This window comes from Podarcis muralis, chromosome 1 (genome assembly GCF_964188315.1).
Source record: "Podarcis muralis chromosome 1, rPodMur119.hap1.1, whole genome shotgun sequence".
NCBI lineage: Eukaryota > Metazoa > Chordata > Lepidosauria > Squamata > Lacertidae > Podarcis > Podarcis muralis.
Window position 1 is genome coordinate 21,343,806 of NC_135655.1, and position 19,936 is coordinate 21,363,741.

At 41.9% G+C, this 19,936-nt stretch overlaps 1 protein-coding gene across 3 annotated transcripts; it reads left to right on the forward strand.

The window, feature by feature from the left end:
- Positions 1-8,046: 8,046 nt before the first annotated feature.
- On the forward strand, positions 8,047-19,529 carry LOC144326952 (alpha-1-antitrypsin-like). 3 transcript variants are annotated; one of them, XM_077924427.1, is made up of 5 exons: positions 8,047-8,177; positions 9,415-10,102; positions 14,981-15,251; positions 16,744-16,891; positions 19,147-19,529. In XM_077924427.1, exons 2-5 carry the CDS (start codon positions 9,436-9,438, stop codon positions 19,348-19,350), a joined length of 1,290 nt encoding a protein of 429 aa, XP_077780553.1. In that variant the 5' UTR covers positions 8,047-8,177; positions 9,415-9,435; the 3' UTR covers positions 19,351-19,529. The 3 variants fall into 3 exon arrangements, with proteins under 3 accessions (XP_077780553.1, XP_077780549.1, XP_077780552.1); XM_077924423.1 differs by having other exon boundaries at positions 8,059-8,177; positions 9,297-10,102; XM_077924426.1 differs by lacking the exon at positions 8,047-8,177 and having other exon boundaries at positions 9,023-10,102.
- Positions 19,530-19,936: the final 407 nt, after the last annotated feature.

Below are 19,936 nucleotides of genomic sequence, written 5' to 3' on the forward strand. Positions count from 1 at the left end.
TGAATGACCAGAGGGAAATTACACAAAATGATAGCCCACATTTTTTAATAACACCTGCTCTCAATTTGCTTGGGCTGCAGGAAACATGATCCCTTAAAAAACTGCTAGCTTTGGTGAATACTTGAATTGCTGAGTTTGTTTTGTTTAAAATCTAACCCTGTTTTTTAAATCTACTCCTTACCTTTCATTTCCTTTATTCAAATGGTAATTTAGCCAAAAGATGCAACATTTTCAATAGTATAAAAGGTTTGCTGAGACATGAACTCTGCATATGCACAGAGGCTAGATCAGCTTAAAAGAAAAGAGAGAGGGGGGGAAGGAGGGGGGAGAGGAGGTTTGGAGAGCATGTGCTGCAGGGAGAAACCTATCCAAATTTCCTTATGTAAAACTTGGAACCATTGAGGGAAATCACCCTTAATGTGTCCTTTGCTCCAGGGGCTACTTAAGACAAAAGGGTTAAGTACTGGTCCATCAAAAGTCAAGAGGTTGCCAAGTTTCAAATCTTAACATGCCAAATTCTTTTCACAGGTAAATATCAAAGCACTCCCACTGTGAGTTCCTCTCTTGAGTAGTTCGCCTCCCCAATGGGATTTAAATTTTATAACAGCACAAATGATAATGAGGGAATGCAAACAGTGATTTAAATACTCTATAAAAAGTAATTGCATTTGTATTTCATCTTTCTTCCCTTACAGCCAAACAGTCACTTTCTTTCTGTTCTGCAAAACAAGTCTAAATCCCTGCTATATTAGTGACTTCCCTCTATCTCTTTGTGGCTTTGACACTTTTTTAGGTTACAAATAATCTGTTTTTGTTTATTAAATCAGTTCTTCCATTATATCTATGAAATTAAACGAAGCACAACCAAACATTGTTTGTGAAATGGTATTTGTTTACCTTTTTGCCTGAGGATTTCTTATTAATTCTGTCATTTTGGCTAGTTCAAGGTACTTGCACAACTGTAAATTGCCATTCATTTTTTCTTGGTATTAACTCATTTCCCAGTATTTTGCTATTAACATTCTAGCTGATGTTGTCACATCAAGAAAACACTCTTTTATTTTCATTTGGGATGTTAGAATGCCAAAACAGGTTACTTCAGGTTACTTCAGGTTTCTTAAAAATTGTGTGTCTTAGCATTTATTTATTTTTGGTTCCTCATAGGTCAGTGTGTGTGTGTGTGTGTGTGTGTGTGTGTGTGTGTGTTTACTTTGGGGACATGTCCATCACATGTTGAAAGTCATTTTCATCAAGTTCTACTTATCAGATAGCACATGCTGAATTTTAAGCCTTTTCCCATTGTTTTTCCATTTTTTTAGTCCAGTAGTAATCTGTGTGGTTTTGATAATATCTTTGTATTATTTAATAATAATTCTTTTCTGAATCTGATGTCTTTGTGTCAAGTCTGTTTTCATCTGACTGGTAATCTTATTTTTGGTTTCTTTTTATTTTTTAAACTTTCTTGTATTTTTTACAGTTCTCTTTCTATACATGTGGAGTAATTTTTATTTAATAATAATAATAATAGTAATAATAAGAATAAGAATAAGAATAAACCTAAGTGAAGGAAAGCAAACAAACTTAGCAGATAATAACAGTAATTATATGGAAATGTGATAATAATATTAAAATGAGTAAAATGCTTAACGTGCTAAGATAACTCAAGCAGATTGGGGGGGGGGGCTTTTGCCCCTTCCTTTTCTAACTCTGTCTTTTAAGTCCCTAAAAACCCTGCCCCCTTACAGGATGTCACTTCTACAGATGTGTTACTACAGACCTATGATGAAAAAGCTTCGCCACCACAAGACTATTACCTGCAACAACAACAGCACCAAAGTTTTCAAAGTGCCCACAGCTATCTCTTTCAAAGGATATAGACTGACGGGGGAGTGGGGCTGACAAAGGGGGGAGGAGTTGAATTGCAAGTACATTTTCTCACTTTTGAACCTTAAGACTGTGCTCCAGGATTGAGAAGATTGTCTCAAGATATGCAACTGATATTTAATTAGTTTGTTGTGTATTATGTGTTATTATGTAGGAATGCTGAAATGTGTCTGATAGTGTGTTACCCCCACAAAGGGGGGACAAAATTTCTGTGTGTAATTGTTTCTGTATAATGTAGGGTGCATAACTATGAACAGAAGGGTTTGGCTTACACCCCAAGTTTTTTTCATGGAGGATTCTCATATATTACATGCTTTCCGATAGATCAGTGCTGATCATATTTGCTTGCCCCACCTGGCACTCTGCAGTGTGCCAACCTTCTCTACCCATTTATTTATTTATTTTAATTTTGTAACAAAAAATAATTTTTTTATTATTCAAAGGACACAAATAGTGATTTGTTTTTTCTATACACGAAGTTCCCAGAAAGAAATTGCTTTTTACTATTTCTTTCTTTCTTTGCAGTCACTTTCTTAATGTTCCAGAAAACTATTTTGAATCCCTTCTATGACTTCTCTGTATCCCTTGCAGATTCAGTACTGTCTTTAAGTAGCAATTGTTCTGTGTTTATTTATTAATCTTATTAATAAATTAAATTTATTAATTTATTAATTATTAATTATTTATTAATATTATTTATTAATATTTATTTATTATACGGTTTCCCCGTATAGCTGTGAAATTAATCCGACCACAACCAAGTATTATTCTTGGAACCATATTTTATCAGGTAGTTTTGAAGCAACACTCTTTATTATTATTTGGGATGTTTTCATTATAATGCCAAATGGAAATGGGTGTGGTTCATGTCCCAAATTTTATTTATTTATTTATTTGTGGACACGTCCACCATATGTGGAATAAGGTTCCTTCACTTTGTTTACATCTCCAACACATTATTATTTATTTTATTATTTTTTTGCTAACATCTGCATATCATTTTCATATAGTTTCGCCCCCAGATTGCACACAGTGAATCTTAAGGTTTTTCCCCCATAATTGCTCCATTTTTTCATCTCAATTGGACAACCAAATTTGTGTGCTTACTCTTCTCTACCGAATTTTGATTTTACCAAGGAGAAGCTTCAGAAAGGTGTATATGCTTTGGTTTAGCAGGAATAATCCCTTATATAGTTAAATTGACTTACTTGGACAAGTGCCCTTTTAAGAATGGTTTTCTTTTAACAGTTTGTTTTGATCAGTTGAGAACCATGGGCATATAAAAATTCAAACTGGACGCAATCAGCTTTTTGGTCCTTTATGAGCAAGTGAGAAACTTTCCTAGAGTGCAAGACCAATGCCAATAAAATAATAAAATCCCATAGAAAGGCCAAGGCAAAGACATCTCTCTCATGAGATGTCCAAACCTGTGCCAGCTATAATGAATGCCAGGCGACATGGTTAAATGAAAGCCCCGAGGGGATTCAACAGAATATGTTGCTATACTACTATACCGGTGTGAGACCACAGAAGAGCTACCTTGACACCTGAGAACACAAAAAATGGCAAAGGACAAAACACCAACTGCATTTTTCAGTCATTAGTGGACCTTCCTGCTAGGTGTAAAGCATAAAACACTATTGAGTAAATGGTCTCTCCCAAAGTGTTAGAATGCCGCAAGTAATTTAGTAACAAAATGCAACATGTGGGGTTTTTTTACACAAAGGCATCCATTTACAACATGTGATGTTATTATTTGTGGGGCAAAAAATTTTAAGAAAAATTCTAGCCCCAAAGGGGGGATAATGTGATAGGAATTTTATGGTCTTAGATATATGGGAATGTTCATAACCGCACCTATATAGATCAACACAGGAAGGCCAATGTGGAACCATTTTGATTCCTAAACTGAGCAAATGTTTTCTCTGCAAGGTCAAACTGGAAAAACCTCCCCATTGTCTTTTCCTTCACAAGTCCTGTATTGGGGGTATGTCTGTGTTTGAATAAGGGTGTGAGCCTTATCACCACAAAAGACTGGCCAGGCTACCAAGGAAATCCAATCAAGTAACTTGCCAGACAGGAGATAAACAAGGACAAGAGAAAAACAACATTTAAATTTCTGTGATGTAGATGGGATGTATCTGAGGGGTGGTCTTAGGTTACACCCCTTCTGTGATGTATGTATAATGTTTCTGGGGGTGGTTTTGATCTACAGGATGGGAATTTCAAGTCTTTATAAGCCCTTGCACAGCATTTTTGTGGGTCCTCCTCCTTTTCTGCGAGTGAGGGGAGCACCCTGTTGCAACAGATCAATAAAGATCAAGCTTACTAGCTGCTTTGCTTCTCAATATTCTCTGGTTGGCCTCTGTTATTCTCTCCTACCAATAGGGAACCTATGTAAGGACTCTATATGGGCTCTTGGATACCCCATAAGGGAAAAGGGCATATTTTTATTTACAACAGCAGGCCCTGTGGAAAGATGTCAAGTCCCGCAGGGCCCTAGTCTCTTGTGACAGAGCGTTCCACCAGATCGGGGCCACAGCCGAAAAAGCCCTGGCTCTCGTTGAGGCCAGCCTAAGCTCTCTGTGGCCTGGGACCTCCAAGGTGTTTTTGTTTGAAGACCGTAAGGTCCTCCATGGGACATACCAGGAGAGGCGGTCCCATAGGTACGGGGGTCCTAGGCTGTACAGTGGTGCCTCGCAAGACGAAATTAATTCGTTCCGCAAGTTTTTTCTTCTTGCGAGTTTTTCGTCTTGCGAAGCACGGTTTCCCATAGGAATGCATTGAAAATCAATTAATGCGTTCCTAGGGAAACCGCCTTCAGACCAGGTCCGGGGACAGTCTGTCCCCCGACCTCTTCTGAAGGCTGGGGGGGGAACAAGGGCTTCTGAAGGCTGGGGGGCTGGGGGGAACAAGGGCTTCGCTGCCGACCCCCAGCATTTTAAAATCTCACCGGGACACGGGGAGATTTTAAAATGCTGGGGGTCAGCAGCGAACGCTTCGCTGATCCCGGGACGGCAGGCAGATCTGCACCGCCATCCAGAGCGGGGCGGGACTTAGCCCCGCTCGGGATGGCAGTCCCGAGACGGCAGACAGCTCTGCGCCGGCATCCAGAGCGGGGCGGGACTTAGCGCCCCGCTCGGGATGGCGGCACAGATCTGCCTGCAGTCCCGGGACGGCAGACAGCTCTGCGCTGGCATCCAGAGCGGGGCGGGACTTAGCACCCCGCTCAGGATGGTGGCGCAGATCTGCCTGCAGTCCCGGGACTGCAGGCAGCTTTGCGCGGCCATCTGTAGCGGGGCGGGCTTCGCCCCCGGCTCCCGATGGCCGCGCAGACTGCGCTGATCCCGGCACGGCAGACATCTCTGCGCCGCCATCCCGAGCGGGGCGGGACTTCTCTGCTGTCCCGGGGAGATTTTAAAATGCTGGGGGTCGGCAGCGAACGTTTCGCTCCCGCCCGCCAGCATTTTAAGATCGCCCGGGGCAGCGGAGAAGTCTCCGCTGTCCCAGGAAGGCAGGCGGGGGGGAGCAAAGACTTTTGCCCCCCGCCGGCCTTCAGAAGAGGTCCAGGACCTCTTCTGAAGGCCGGCTGTGGGCGAAAGTCTTTGCTCCCGACCGCCAGCAATTTAAAACAGGTCCCCGGAGATTTCCCTATGGGCTTTCGTCTTGCAAAGCAAGCCCATAGGGAAATTCGTCTTGCGAAGCGCCTCCGAAACAGAAAACCCTTTCGTCTTGCGGGTTTTCCGTCTTGCGAGGCATTCGTCTTGCGGGGTACCACTGTATATGGCTTTAAAGGTTAAAACCAGCAGCTTAAACCTGATCCTGTACTCCACCGGGAGCCAGTGCAGTAGGTATAGCACCAGGTGAATGTGATCCCACGGCAAGGACCCTATAAGGAGTCTCGCCGCAGCATTCTGCACCCGCTGTGTAATTTAAAGGTATAACAGCCTATTTTTCCACGCTTTACTTAGCTGAATGTTTTGTGATTTTAAATCTCTGTGGGAGTTTTCTCACCAAAGAGCATTTGCCCCAAACTTGGATCTTGGCATCTAGGAATTCTCTCTCTTTCTCTTCTTATTATTATTAATTTTTATTATTTTCAATAATCATAGTAACCAGGGAGTTTAACATATATATTTTTTCATCCGATACTCTGGGTAGAGATCTGCTTTGTAAGTACTCTGCTATCTCCTCCTCCTTTTCATTACCCTTTTCATATATTTTTTTGAAATATTTAACAAACCTATTGGTGATTTCTTTTGTTTTATCTATGATCTTCCCTTCATCCATTATTCTATTAGTAGATCTTTCTGCCTTTTCTTCAGTTGTCATGCCAGTAATTTCCCAGTTTTGTTTGCTGACTCAAAATACCTCTGTTTCATCCACCTTAAGTTATTTTCTATCTCCTGATTAACTAATGCTGACAAATGATTTTGTAATAGCTTACAATTTTTCCTTGCTTTCTCATTTTTAGGATGTTTGGCTAGTACTTTTTCATTTTCTTCAATTTCCTTTTTAATTTTATCCATCTTCGTTTAGCTTCCCTATTCTTTTTTTGAATTGCATGTTGTTGAATATAAAAGCCTCTTATAAATGCTTTACTCACATCCCATATTACCCTAATATGTGTATCCTGCACCTTGTTATTTTGGAAGAATTCCATAAGTAATTCTTGTGCTTTGGCTAAAAAAATTTTGTTTAGGATTTTTTCATTCATTCTCCATCTTTTGTTTACCCTTCTATTTCTTAGTTCTACTGTAACCAAGTTGTGATCAGTTATCGATCTAGGTAGAATATCTGATTTTTTTTACCTTCGGTAGTAGATTCTTAGTTATCCATATTCCATCAATTCTGCCCTCTGCCTTTTTTGCTTGGGAATGATGGGTAATTTTTTTCTCTATAGGATGCTTGTAACACTGCACATCCTTCAGATTCAAACTCTCCACCATACTAAAAAAAGTAGGGGAGAGTCTTCCTCTCGGTCTACCTCCTGAGTCTGTATGATCAAATTCCAAAGAGGTAACTCCATTTAAGTCTCCTCGCAATATAATCTCCTCATTTATAAATTCTAACAACTTATCTTCCACTACCTTGAAGAACTCTGTCTTATTCCTATTTGGAGCATAAATTCCTGTTATCACAAATTTTTCGTTACCTTTCCCCACTTGTATACCCAGAATTCTACCTTCATTGTCCTTAAAAAAAATTGCTTCAAATTTCGGGTTAACGTATATTACAACGCCTCTCTTTTTCTTTAAATCTGAAGATATAAATTCTAGACCTAAAGATATAAATTCTAGGCATCTAGGAATTCTCATTTGCTTCTCTTTCTTCCCTAGGTGGAGGATGGAGAGATGCAGACATGGACATAGAGAAACCTCTTGACTGAATGTAACCTACTGTAGAAAGATCAGAGGCATGTTTGTTACTCCACCCACTTTTGTCCAGCCCGCGGCTGGCATGTGATCCCTGTAGGTTGCCCATAAGGAAATGTGACCCATGAGCTGAGAAAGGTCTTCCCCTACCTGCCATAGCCCATGGGCTCTCCCCTGACTCTTCCGTCTCATTGTTTATTCCCATCTTCCCCTTTCCTGTTTCTCACTTTGTCACCTTCTCTATGGAGTCTTTGCACATCTCTCCCCCCCCCCCTTAGTCCATTATTCCAGATACCTCTGCTCTCTTTAACCCTTTCATTTTCTGCTCCCATACCGTTATCATTTAGTTAGCTGCTCTGTCAAGGAAGTGGAGGAGTGGGAATCTGCCTTTCCTGAGGCATTGTTATAAGTGGATTCAGACTGGTGCATTAAGGTATTCCTTATTTATAGTACTTTCAGATCACCCAATAACCGAGGCTCTGCACATGGTTTAAAATAATAATGAAATATAGAATCATAGAATTGTAGAGTTGGAAGGAACCATGAGGACCATCTAGTCCAGGAATATAGTCAGGTATCTGTGCCTCTGAGCAAGCAGTGGTGGGTGCCACAATAAATGGCCACAATATGAGCTTGGACTACTCAGAAACGAGTGACTTGAGATCCCTTTGGTCAGGGAAGTTCATGCTTATTTTTTTTAAAAAAGCAGCTCTTTATCAACCTGTAGTACCATTGCACAAAGGTCAGCCGGAAGCTACAAATCCCTTGCATCACATTTTGTACCCGACTCCCTTTGGCAACCCATATTTGCTCTGCTTAATGGTTAATAATAAATACTGCGTACAAGCCTGGTATATAAATTACAGGTTTAAGAGGATTGTAGTGCAGAAGGGTGCTGCAATATTCTTTTGGTGATCTGTAAGTAAGCTATACATTCTTTTTTACTCCTCTCTCTAGCTTGTTTTGGCATAGCTTATGATATCCAGTGTTTATTTCATTTCCTTTTCTGGGTTAACATCCATGCAGATCTAAATCAATCTCTGTTTAATGTTCAGACAGATCGGGATTTATAGGCTAGATCAATGGCTATATTCTAAGTGGGGCTTAATCTCAGATGCAGCAACTTGTTATGGTAGCATGAAATCTCACCCACTCCTATTACAGGACTGGTTCATCAAACTGGAAGCTCAGAAGTTCCACGACAGGTGGTGCAGAGCAGCCCAGTAGCGTCAACTGCTGCACCATAAACCACATGGACATGGCAGATGTCAGAATCTTCCTCTGCTATGTAAAGGGTACCACTGCACACTTCTTAAACAAGTGCCTGCATGTTCGGGCCAGCATCTAAGAATATGAACCATTTCTTTGGTTCTGTGTGTGGCTTGTTGTTGTTTAGTCGTTTAGTCATGTCCGACTCTTCGTGACCCCATGGACCAGAGCACGCCAGGCACTCCTGTCTTCCACTGCCTCCCGCAGTTTGGTCAGACTCATGTTTGTAGCTTCGAGAACACTGTCCAACCATCTCGTCCTCTGTCGTCCCCTTCTTCTTGTGTGGCTAGGTGCATAAATAACTGGAACTACTGACACAGTTCTATCCCATTCAAGTTAATGGCAGAATTTCATTAATTTTATGACAGAGCAGGGATAAACCAAAGTTGCCTAAAGGAGTCAGTTAGGATTCTCAGGTAAGCATCAGAATGAAAATGAAATAGTCTTTGCTATTCAAAAGTTGATTTCAAAATGATATGTGAAAATAACTATATACATAGATACAGGCATATATAGGTATAGATACATAGTTGTCAAAATTAATATTACTATGTTAAATTTCAAAAAGTGTGAAAACTTGAGAGTATCACAGAGAAATATTCCGTGGTTAGAATGTGCCAGTTTTATTTTTAAATAATAAACTTTTTTTAAAAAACAACAACCATTGAAACACTGAAAAACACAAATGTGGAAACCATTTTCTATCAAAACTCTATTCTGTATGTGATTTAGTGAAACTAACATCATTCTTTCTTACGCCACTCACAGGAAAGGTGAATTATTTCTGTTGTATAAATGTATAGGTCTAGGGCAGAATTCGCCTTTGTTGCAGAGTACACATGCATTTTTGGATTGATCCTTTAACATCTTGTGTGGGAATTATCAGCAGAAGAATTACAAATCCCAAATGAAGCTGGTCATCACCCTCTCCTTGTTACTGATTAGTCTTGAAGTCCAGTGCTATCAACTCCCAGGACACAACGATGACCAGGCTAGCCAAGGAGACAAGACATTACTGGAACATCTACATCTTTCTTCAGAAGAACAGAGACAGGATTCCTCCAGCTATCTTAAGATAGGTCCCAGTAACTCTGACTTTGCATTCGCATTCTACAGGAACATAGCTTCAGGCGCGGGTTCAAGGAACATTTTCTTCTCCCCAATCAGCATCTCTGCAGCTTTTGCACTGCTGACCCTGGGTGCCAAGTCGGAAACCCAAAGTCAGATTCACAAAGGACTCGCGTTTAACCTGTCAGTGACTGAGGAGAATGAGATACACAAAGGATTCCGCCACCTCATCCATGCCCTTCACCGCCCGGATAACAAAGCACAGGTGAAGATGGGAAATGCCTTGTTCATTGAGCAGTCGTTGAAGTTTCTGCCTAAGTTCTTGGAGGATGTCAAAACCTTCTATGAAGCAGAAGGCTTCCTCACCAACTTCACCATTCCCAGAGCGGCTAAAAGGCAGATAAATGATTACGTGCAGAACAAAACTCAGGGGAAAATAGCCCATGCGCTCGAGGACCTCGATCCAAGCACTATACTGGTTCTTGTGAACTACATCTTCTTCAAAGGTGAGTTGGAAGAGTAATTAACTGAAGGGACTGGCAACACAAATTTCCTTTAAGAGGAGTGCTCTGGTTCAGGGCTCCAGTCAGCCCCGAATTAGGAGCCTTGGAACTCACTCCCACTCAGTGGCGTAGCGTGGGGGTGCAGGGGGGGCCGGCCGCACCGGGCGCAACATCTGGGGTTAGGGCAAATCCACAGGTTAGGGGGCGCAAATCCATGGGTTAGGGGGCGCAAATCCACGGGTTAGGGGGCGCAAATTACTTGCCTTGCCCCGGGTGCTGACAACCCACGCTACGCCACTGCTCCCACTAGAGGCAGTAATGACCACCATAAGATGGTGGGACAAATTCATGGAGGAGGAGGCTTTCAATGGCTCCTAGCTATTGGCTATGAATCCCAGTTGTTGGAAACCTCAAGCGTGGAGATTGCTTATGAACTCATGCCCTGCTTGCAGGTTTCCCCACAAGCATCGGGGTGGCCACTGTGAGAACAGAATGCTGCAGTAGATGGGCCATTGGCCTCATCCAGTAGACTCCTATGTTCTTACGCTTGCAGTGCTGTTCAGGGAATTTCAGTACTGGGGAAGGGAAAAGAGACACCTTTTCTCTCTGCCCCCCCTACACTTCCCCTGCTGTGCTGGGTACCATTAGAAGTTTGCCAGTCCCAAACCTAAGTGCTTTATAGTTATATGGCAGAGATGGGCATTCCATGCTGGAAATTGAGAAAAGGGAAAAGATGTGCCTCTTTTCTTATTTGAGAGACGAAACGGTTCCATTTCCCTTTCTTCCTCCTGAAACTTCCCTATAATAACTCAAGGGGTGAGTGGGAGCTATTATAATTAGCATTAGCATTCATTGTGTTAATAATGTTATTATTACCATTCTGAAGAAATTTTCAAATATCCCTGTTCACCCAGGCATTTGATTGCTAACAGATACTGCTCCTGGCAACCATGAAATTATGAGCTGTAAGGACAGGCCACTGTTTGTAAATGTTTTTAGATGTTCTAAATGTGTTCTTAATTATCTTGATGTGCTTATTCATTATTATTTTTTGAATTGTATTGTCATCCTGCTTTGCTCTTTGCCATCCTGGGCTCCTCTGGCAGGACAGGCAGCACAGAAAATTAATATATTCATAAATTAGGGCATGCAAATTCCAGCCCTAATCCCAGTTCCCCACCCAAGATGCTTAGTATAAGCATACCTACCCAAATACTGCATACCTGCTGTTCTCATTCCTGAGCACTATGTGTATAAAGTACGATCATACCACTTTAAACAGTCCTGGCTTCCCCCAAAGCTTCCTGAGAACTGTAGTTTAAGGGTGCTATTCCTCTCACAGAGCTACAATTCCCAGAGTGCTTTTACAGTCAATCTCTTTTCCCAGGGAACTCTGTGAGGGGAATAGGGGCCTCTTAAACTCCAACTCCCAGGATGTCTTGGAGGAAGCTAGAACTGTTTAAAGTGGCATGATATTGCTTTAAATTTACAGTGTGGATGGGGCCCTAGGCACATTGCAGTCATGAGGGGAAACTTGAGTAGAAAAGTGCTGAGTGGCTGCATCTTGAGGCTTACTTTTGTCATCCAGTGCACTCTCTCACTGTGATTAAACTGATCTTCCAAGGTCCTTAATCATGCAAGGAGCCTTTCTGCTCCACAAGTTACACTAGAAGACAAGGAAGAAGAAAGCACCCACATGACAGTAGGGACAGGGCTAAAGCTCTGGCCCTACAGCTCTTTTCTACTTTTTTTGCCCTTCCACCATTATAATATCTGAAGAGGGCTAGAATCTGCCTGGCTCCTGCTTTCATTAGACTGTTTCTCTCTCCCTTTCTCTGTGAACTGGAGTACCATTGATCTTCTGAAAGGAACCTTTTGTCACAAGTTCTTCTCAGGCAATTTATGTAGCTTTAATTTTTTAAAAAAGACAATGTTTTATTTTTATTTTTTAAAAAAAATAACCACATTTCTGTATACCTAGGAGGTCCTCCCCAAATATTTAAAAACCACCTTTCCTGTTGCTTCCATTTTGTGATCATTTTTTTTCCAAGCTGATAGGCATTCAACCAGCTGACATCACTATTAAAGGGAATAAGTGGGACCTGAAACGCAATGTTGCAGATATATATCCCTGTTAGGTGGGCATACAAACATGTAATGATGGCAACTTTTTAAGGCTCTGATAAATACTCATTCATCTAAAACTCTCAAGAGCTGTTGTGCTCACATCTTTCATGTGTGTTTCCCATAGGCACTGTGAGAACAGGATGATGGACTAGGTAGAAAAGCCAGTTGGATCAGACCAATGGCCTGTCCGCTTATGCCTTTTTGAAAAAAATGTTGTTCCTGAAACAACAGAGAAGGGTAGTGGAGATCTCAAATTTTTGTGTTTGTAGTTGGGTTTTAGAGCAGAGTATAGCGCCAATGAAATTGCAGCCTGCCATGGAATGTCAAATTTTAATTTGTTAAGAAGAGCAAACTTCCAGTAAACATGAGCAGTTGAAAAGAAAGAAAAAAACAAAACATGCTAAAAGGTTCAACATAACGATTAGCTCAAAGTCAGAGAGGAGGACAAGAGACTCTTTTGGTAGAAGCTTCATCCCTTTGCATGGCAAGGCCCCATGACCTCCCTGTTCCCTAAGGTGCAAATAACTAGACAACACACAGCTTATTGGGTTTTGGGGATCAAGTAAGGCCACAACTTTATTGGTTACAGATACGAAAGGTTTGGCCATAGGCATTGAGGTAAGCAATTGCGCATGACACTCCCACCCGTCCGCCAAGAGGGTGAAGCCAGTGGTCCGCATTTGAAAAGTGGGATGGCCCTAGCTCCCATCTGGGCATCGTACAGGAGCTGCCTTTTAACAGGATCTCCTTACTCATGGAGGGGCAGACAGAGGCTATAACCTCCCCTCCAACCAAGTCTAGGTTTACCCAATGCCTAACCACCTTACAAAGTAGTGACAATTGCTATGAGGCAGCCAAAAACCCAAATGATGGAGCCAGTTTGCCAGGTGGAAATAAATTCCTGACCGGGCCCTGAATCTAGCGACCGACATTGTCCATAGCAAGGTCGTACCACTGGTAAAAAAAACCACCAACCCTAATCTGAGGGAGGGTGGGCGGGAGAACCGGCACAGAGAGAGAGGCCAAAAGACCCTGCTGGCTTGATATTTATCCTTCCCCTGGGCATGGTACCAAGTGCTACTACTGGTCATTGGCACCGTGGCCAGGTGATGCCCCATGCATCACTGCCACCATTGGCCAATTTGGTGGCAGGAGTACAATCTGGCTGGCAATAGGCCAGTTCATAGGGGAGACACAATGCCCGCCCACCCCAGGAGGGCAAACGAACTTACTCTGTGAGTATTCCACTGTGTCCCATTGACATTTTCACTATTTTGTGTACTGTTTTGCAAGCAGCCGCTACAGTTACGTATTTTTCACTCTATTTTTTTTTATTTCTCTTTATTAATTTTCATACACACATATGTACAGAAAATAAATTATTCACGGGAAAAAAACAATAATAAGAACAGCATAACTTAATTATAAGAAAACAAAACAAAAACAAAGACAAACATGTAAGTTATTGACTTCCCTCCACCTCAGTTTTGGGTTATGTACTACATTTTTTCCGCAGTTTATCTTTAAAACTTTTGTATGTCAAAGGGTTATATTAAGCCTACTGTGATCTTTGGATTTTTTAAAATCTACTTCAATATAGGTTATGAATTTATTCCATTCTTTAATAAACTTTGTTTCTTTCTGGTCTCTGAATATTCAAATAATTTACTTTGCCAATCTCTTACTGTTGGGATATTGATTGATTTCCAATTCTGGGCGATTAAAATTCTAACAGCTGTTGTTGCGTACTGGAATAAGATCTGGTCCTCTTTCTTAATTTCATTGCCAATCATGCCCAGAAGAAAATTTTCAGGTTTTTAAACAAAAGTATATTTAAACATTTTTTTTAGTTCATTATAAATGAGCTCCCAGAAGTTCTTAATTTTTTCACAAGTCCACCACATGTGGTAAAAACTACCTTCCTTGTTTTTACACCTCCAGCAATTTTATCTCCATTCTTATAGATTTTTCCTAATTTTACAGGGGTGATGTACCATCTGTACATCATTTTTTCCATGTTTTCTCTTAAGGCAACACAAGCAGTGAACTTCATATCTTTATTCCAGAGCTTAATCCAACTATCGTATTCCAAATTATATCCCAGATCTATCGCCCATTTCACCATAACTTCTTTTATTTCCTCGTCCTTAGTATCCCATTCTAACAGTTGATTATACATTTTTGATAAGAGTTTTGAATTTCCTTCCAGTATTTCTATCTGGAATCTTGATTTTTTTCCTGTTTATCCCGATCTTTTTATCTTCTGTCCACAGTGCATTAATTTGATGGAATTGTAACCAACTCATTAATTTATCTCCTAGTTCTTCATACATATGTATTTTTCACTCTATAAGACGCGCCAGACCACAAGACACACCTAAGTTTTGGAGGAGGAAAACAAGAAAAAAATATATTCTGAATCTCAGAAGCCAGAACAGCAAGAGGGATTGCTGCTCAGTGAAAGCAGCAATCCCTCTTGCTGTTCTGGCTTCTGGGATAGCTGTGCAGCCTGCATTTGCTCCATAAGACGCACACACATTTCCCCTTACTTTTTAGGAGGGAAAAGGTGAGTCTTATAGAGCAAAAAATACAGTATTTTGTCTAGGTTTTGGGATATATATTTTAATCACTCACTTCTATGCCTCTTGCATTTCCTGTACGTACATGATGAAATACTTACCTATTGCACACAAAGTTGCCTTTGGAGGGAATTAAAAATCATGCAACTCTTTTGCCTAATCTTTTTCTTCCAAGCTTACTGGCAACACCCTTTTGACACTCACATGATCCGGGAAAAAGACTTCTTTGTGGATGCAAACACTACGGTGAAAGCCAGCCTGATGTATCGAAAAGGCTACTACAAATACCTCCATGATGAAGACTTGTCTTGTTGGGTGGTGGAGATTCCATACAAAGGAGATGCCACGTCTTTCTTCATTCTGCCTGACGAAGGAAAACTGGAGCATGTGGAAGGTGCATTGGTAAAAGAAAGTCTGTCTAAATGGATAGCATCTTTTAAAACTGAGTAAGTCTTTTCTCTGCACCGTTTCTTCAAATGCTGCTAATTCGAAGAGTTGAAGCTTTTTGTTTTAAAAGGATACCAGATATATATATATATACCAGTTTCAGGGGGCCACTGGTAAGGACACCCCATAGACCTAACCTCGGCTACTGCTGTCAGCCCCCTAACCTCAGGTTTATCTAGATGTGGGTTCAGGCTGGCCGATATCTGGTTTTCAACATTGTGACATATCACCAGCTAAACATTGTGATGTACCGATAGATCACAATGTCTGAAATAAGGAAGGAACTATGCAGAGGCAAACAGTAGGGCTCATGTCAGGATGCTGCCAGTGGCTCCTGGCTGTTTGCCCAGGAAAGTATAAAGACAAGAAAAGGTTTCTTGCCATCCTTTTTCATTTCAATACTTACAGTGAGAGGCTATAGAGCCCAGCCTCTTGGATAAGGGCATTGTCCCGAGTGAATCTCCACCCCACCCCCCGTCTCTCCCACTTCCTCCTTCATCACTTCTATGGGTGCTGCTACGTGCCCTCTGCCTTTGAGCTCTTTGTTCTCCTACCTTTATGGCCAGGTTCTGGGAGATGGAGGGTCTGGGATGCTTTCTGATGGCACTGTGTCAGCCAGCTGCCTTTCCGCTTCTGCCTCCTCCTTCTCTCCCATTATTTCCCAACTTTCCCCCTCATCTGCCTCTGAGCTGTGACCCCCCAGCAAACCCCTGTTGTAAATCTATACTGTCTTCCTCTTCCTCTTCCCCTTCCCTAGAAGGGTCAGGATGGGGACGCAGTCTCCATCATTCCTTCTCTACCCAGTCCCTGACACTGATGGTTCCAATCTGCCTGATGAGCTACCTGTTTTCGAGCCATAGGCTCCCAAGGTGTGAGGCAATGGGAGCTTCCCTGGGAGTGAGTCCTCTGAATCTGAGGAGCCCATTAAAAAAGCAGTGAGAAATCTCCATCCCATGGGCCTAATGGAGCCCAGTAGGGGTCCTAATTTGTCCTATTAGTTCATCTCTCCCTAAACCACATTCACCTGCCCACACAAGGCATTATATATGATGTTAGTTGTGGGGCAGGTTATGACACAGCACCTTGGCATAATAACTGTGGTTTGCAGGTGCTGCCAATCAGCTGATCACCAGCACTTGCAATCCCCTGAGAATTTGTCGCCATGATTTGATTTCAGCAGACATTATGGCGATATCAGTCCCACACACCTCTCAAAATGGCACATGGCAGTTGCTGGAGGTCAGGATCTGGCCTGCAAGGTAGATCCAGTTCCTAACTCCCTCTACTTAAAGCAATGTATTCTGGCCTGGGAGGACTTGGAGTGGAGAAACAGTGACCCTTTAAGAGGCTTCAAGAGACCCTTCCTATGCACTGGGGCCCTTTTCCAAGCTTGAATGTGCATCAAGGCCAGGGAATGTCACTGTGTGGGTCATGACTCAACAGCTGAACACCAATGAAATAACATGGATTCTTTTTCTATTTCTTCATCAGCAATATACGTCTTTTCATCCCCAAATTTTCCATTTCTGCATCCTATGATGTCAAAGACTTATTACAGAAGATGGGTGTGCAAGACGTCTTTAATGATGCTGCTGATCTGTCTGGCATTACCGGGGAACGTGACCTGATGGTTTCCAAAGTAAGTGCTTTCTCTCTTTGATCAAGTGCTTCTTTAAACCTTCATGCTCTGTCATTTGGTCCTCGATTAAAAGAGGACAACATTACCTCCAATAATTTCTCAGAAGCACGTGAAGAACATCTGAGAAGGAACTCTTCTTGTTGATATTTTTCTCATTTGCAGGAAGCCATGAAAACGTTGCAAAATGTGAATCACAGATCCATACCATACACTTAAAGTGAATTCAGTGCACATTTAAAGCACATGCTTCCCTCAAAGAATCCTGGAAGCTGGAATTTCGCCTCCACAGACTTACAATTCCCAGAACCCTTGACAAACTACAGTTCCCAGAATGCCCTGGGGAAAGTCATGTGCTTTAAATTTGCATTGATTGTGCCTTAAATCTAGACTCTGCCACACTTCCTTTTGTGCTGCATTTCTAGGCATGGGTCCTGGCTTTCCAGGTCTGAGCAGAGATGTATTATCATTATTATTATTATTATTATTATTATTATTATTATTATTCCCTGTGCTTTCTCCAGGAGAACCCTTGTTTTACTGCTGAATTTGAGCAAATGGCAATCAGGTTTTCAAGCATTGTCATTTGCTCTGATTCAGCAGTAAAAGGTGGGTTTTCCTGGGGGAAATGCTGGGACCAAAAAAAAACCACCCACAAAAACAAATCTGGGAAACCCAAACCTGTGCGTAGAAAGCATGGAGTGACGGGAAATGTGGGTGAGCCTTCAGTGACGTTGGTTTGTCTTTAGACTGACACCTGAAGAATGCATTCTTCCAGGAGTCTCATGGTTAAATGTCGATTGGATGGTACATCAAGGTTATCTGGGCACTGAACAAAAGAGAACACTGAAACAATTCAAACTGCAATTCAAATAAAACCAGTCAATACGGCATAAAAATGCATAGGCAAAAGTGCTACACTCCCCTTTGAAGGAGCAGGTCCACCGCTGGGGGTACAAATTGATCCACACAGTCCCTGAAAGTTCATTGGCCTCAGTGGTTAGGAGTGCCTGTTTCCTGCTATATAGTCCCTTTTGGACAGAGATGACTCAGCCATGGTACTCCCTGCTCTGGTAACTTCCAGAATGCATTATTGCAATCTCTGCTTTGTGAGGCAGCCCCTGAAAATGACTTGGAAACTTCAGCTGATCCAAAACGCAGTGGCCAGATTACGAGCTGGGGTTCCAACTAGAACCTGCATAAGCCCACATTTTAAAGCACCTACCTGGTTGCCAGATTGCATCCAGACCAAATTCAAGGTGCTTGCATTAATGTTCAAAGCCCTAAATGACTTAAATCCCAAAGGTCTGAAATACCTTCTCCTTCTCTACAGCCCCCCTTGGGTGCTAAGACTAGCAAGGGAGGTCCTCCTGGTAATAATAATAATAATAATAATAATAATAATAATAATAATAATAATTTATTTATTTATATCCCGCCCTCCCCAGCTGAAGCCGGGCTCAGAGTGGCTAACAACAGTAAAATAATACAACATTCTAAAATCATTTCATTATAAAATCAGTTCAAATCAAATGCCCTCAGAATTCAGGGAATGAGGTCCTGGGAGACAGCATTCTCTGCAGCAGCTTGTGGAATTCCCTCTCCACAAAGGTGTGTCTTTGTTTTGTATTCCCCATCATGTGCTGAAGACACACTTCTTTACCCTGACTTTTGACAGCGCAGTATATTTTGGGACGCACCATATTCTTGTGGACTGTGGAGACATTTAGAAGACCCCATTTCTCCTCAGAGAGCTACAATAGCCAGAGCAGTTTAACATTCAACCCCCTTTCCTGGGGAACTCTGTGAATTGTAGCTCTGTGAACAGAAAAGGGGTCTCCTAAGAACTCTTAGCACCCTGGACAAGCTACCCCCAGGATTCCTTGGGGGAAGCCATGATTGCTTAAAGTGGTACAGCACCACTTTCAATGTACAGTGCAGAAGGGACCTAGGTTGCAGTATGTGCTTGTTTGTAGTGCTGGCATGGTGCCCAGGACATTTTCTCCTGTTTGTGAATGTGCTCACGCCGCCCTCGCCCACCCCTCCAGGTTAGTAACCCCTGCTTTAGCTAAAAGAGCAAACACCCTCTTGGATTTGAAGGTCATTGTGGACAAGCTATCACAGAGAGAGAATTACAGTAGATAGAACAGCTGCTTCAGGGAGGTCTAATGGAAAGATCCTCAGTATGAGAACAGTGATCATCACAAGGGTGTCCATATGTGACCTGCAGACAATGATATGTTGTTCTTTCCTCACAGGCCATTCACAAGACTGTGCTGGATGTTAACGAGAGTGGCACTGAGGCAGCGGCAGTCACCACGATAGAGTTTATGTTCCGTTCCGCTCCATTTCAACCTGTACTTACTATCAGTTTCAACAGACCCTTCCTGATTATTATTTTAGATAAGGCAACACGGAGCATTCTCTTTCTGGGGAAGATCATCAACCCTACCGTGCAATGACTATTAGAAGAGCCAGAGTATTACGAGTACAGCCTTTTTAGGAGATTAAAAAACTGGATTTCCCGCTTTGCATTTTCATAGCCCAGTCCTGGTGGTGCCCATAACCAGTTGTCTCTGGGATGAATAAGAAGACGACTGACTTCAAAGCCATTTTATAATAAAATGATTTTAAAACATTGTGATATTGTGGGTTAATTTCATGCTCCACCCTTTTGAATCTGGAATATGTTTCTGTCCTTGAAAGGGGCCCACAAATCCCTAGGTGACCTCCTAAATCCCATTTTAGAAAATCAAGTCCCTAAATGAAGGCTGAGCAGATGGTAGATCACAATCAGCCAGTAGATTTGCAGGAGAGTTTCTGCCTCCCAGTTCTTTGAACGGCAACAACAAAATGAGTTTGCCCAGGTAAAGTAGGCTGATGAAATGAGGGGAAAAGCTAACCAGAAGTGGACTTGTGTATGAAACAATAATAACCTCAGTTCAGTTCTGGTTCTGAAAATAAATTCAAACCAACTCAGAAGGTGCTCAGAGGCATCCTGTGTTCTTTAATTCTAACTGCATCTCTTTTACATAGGGCTCTGGTTGG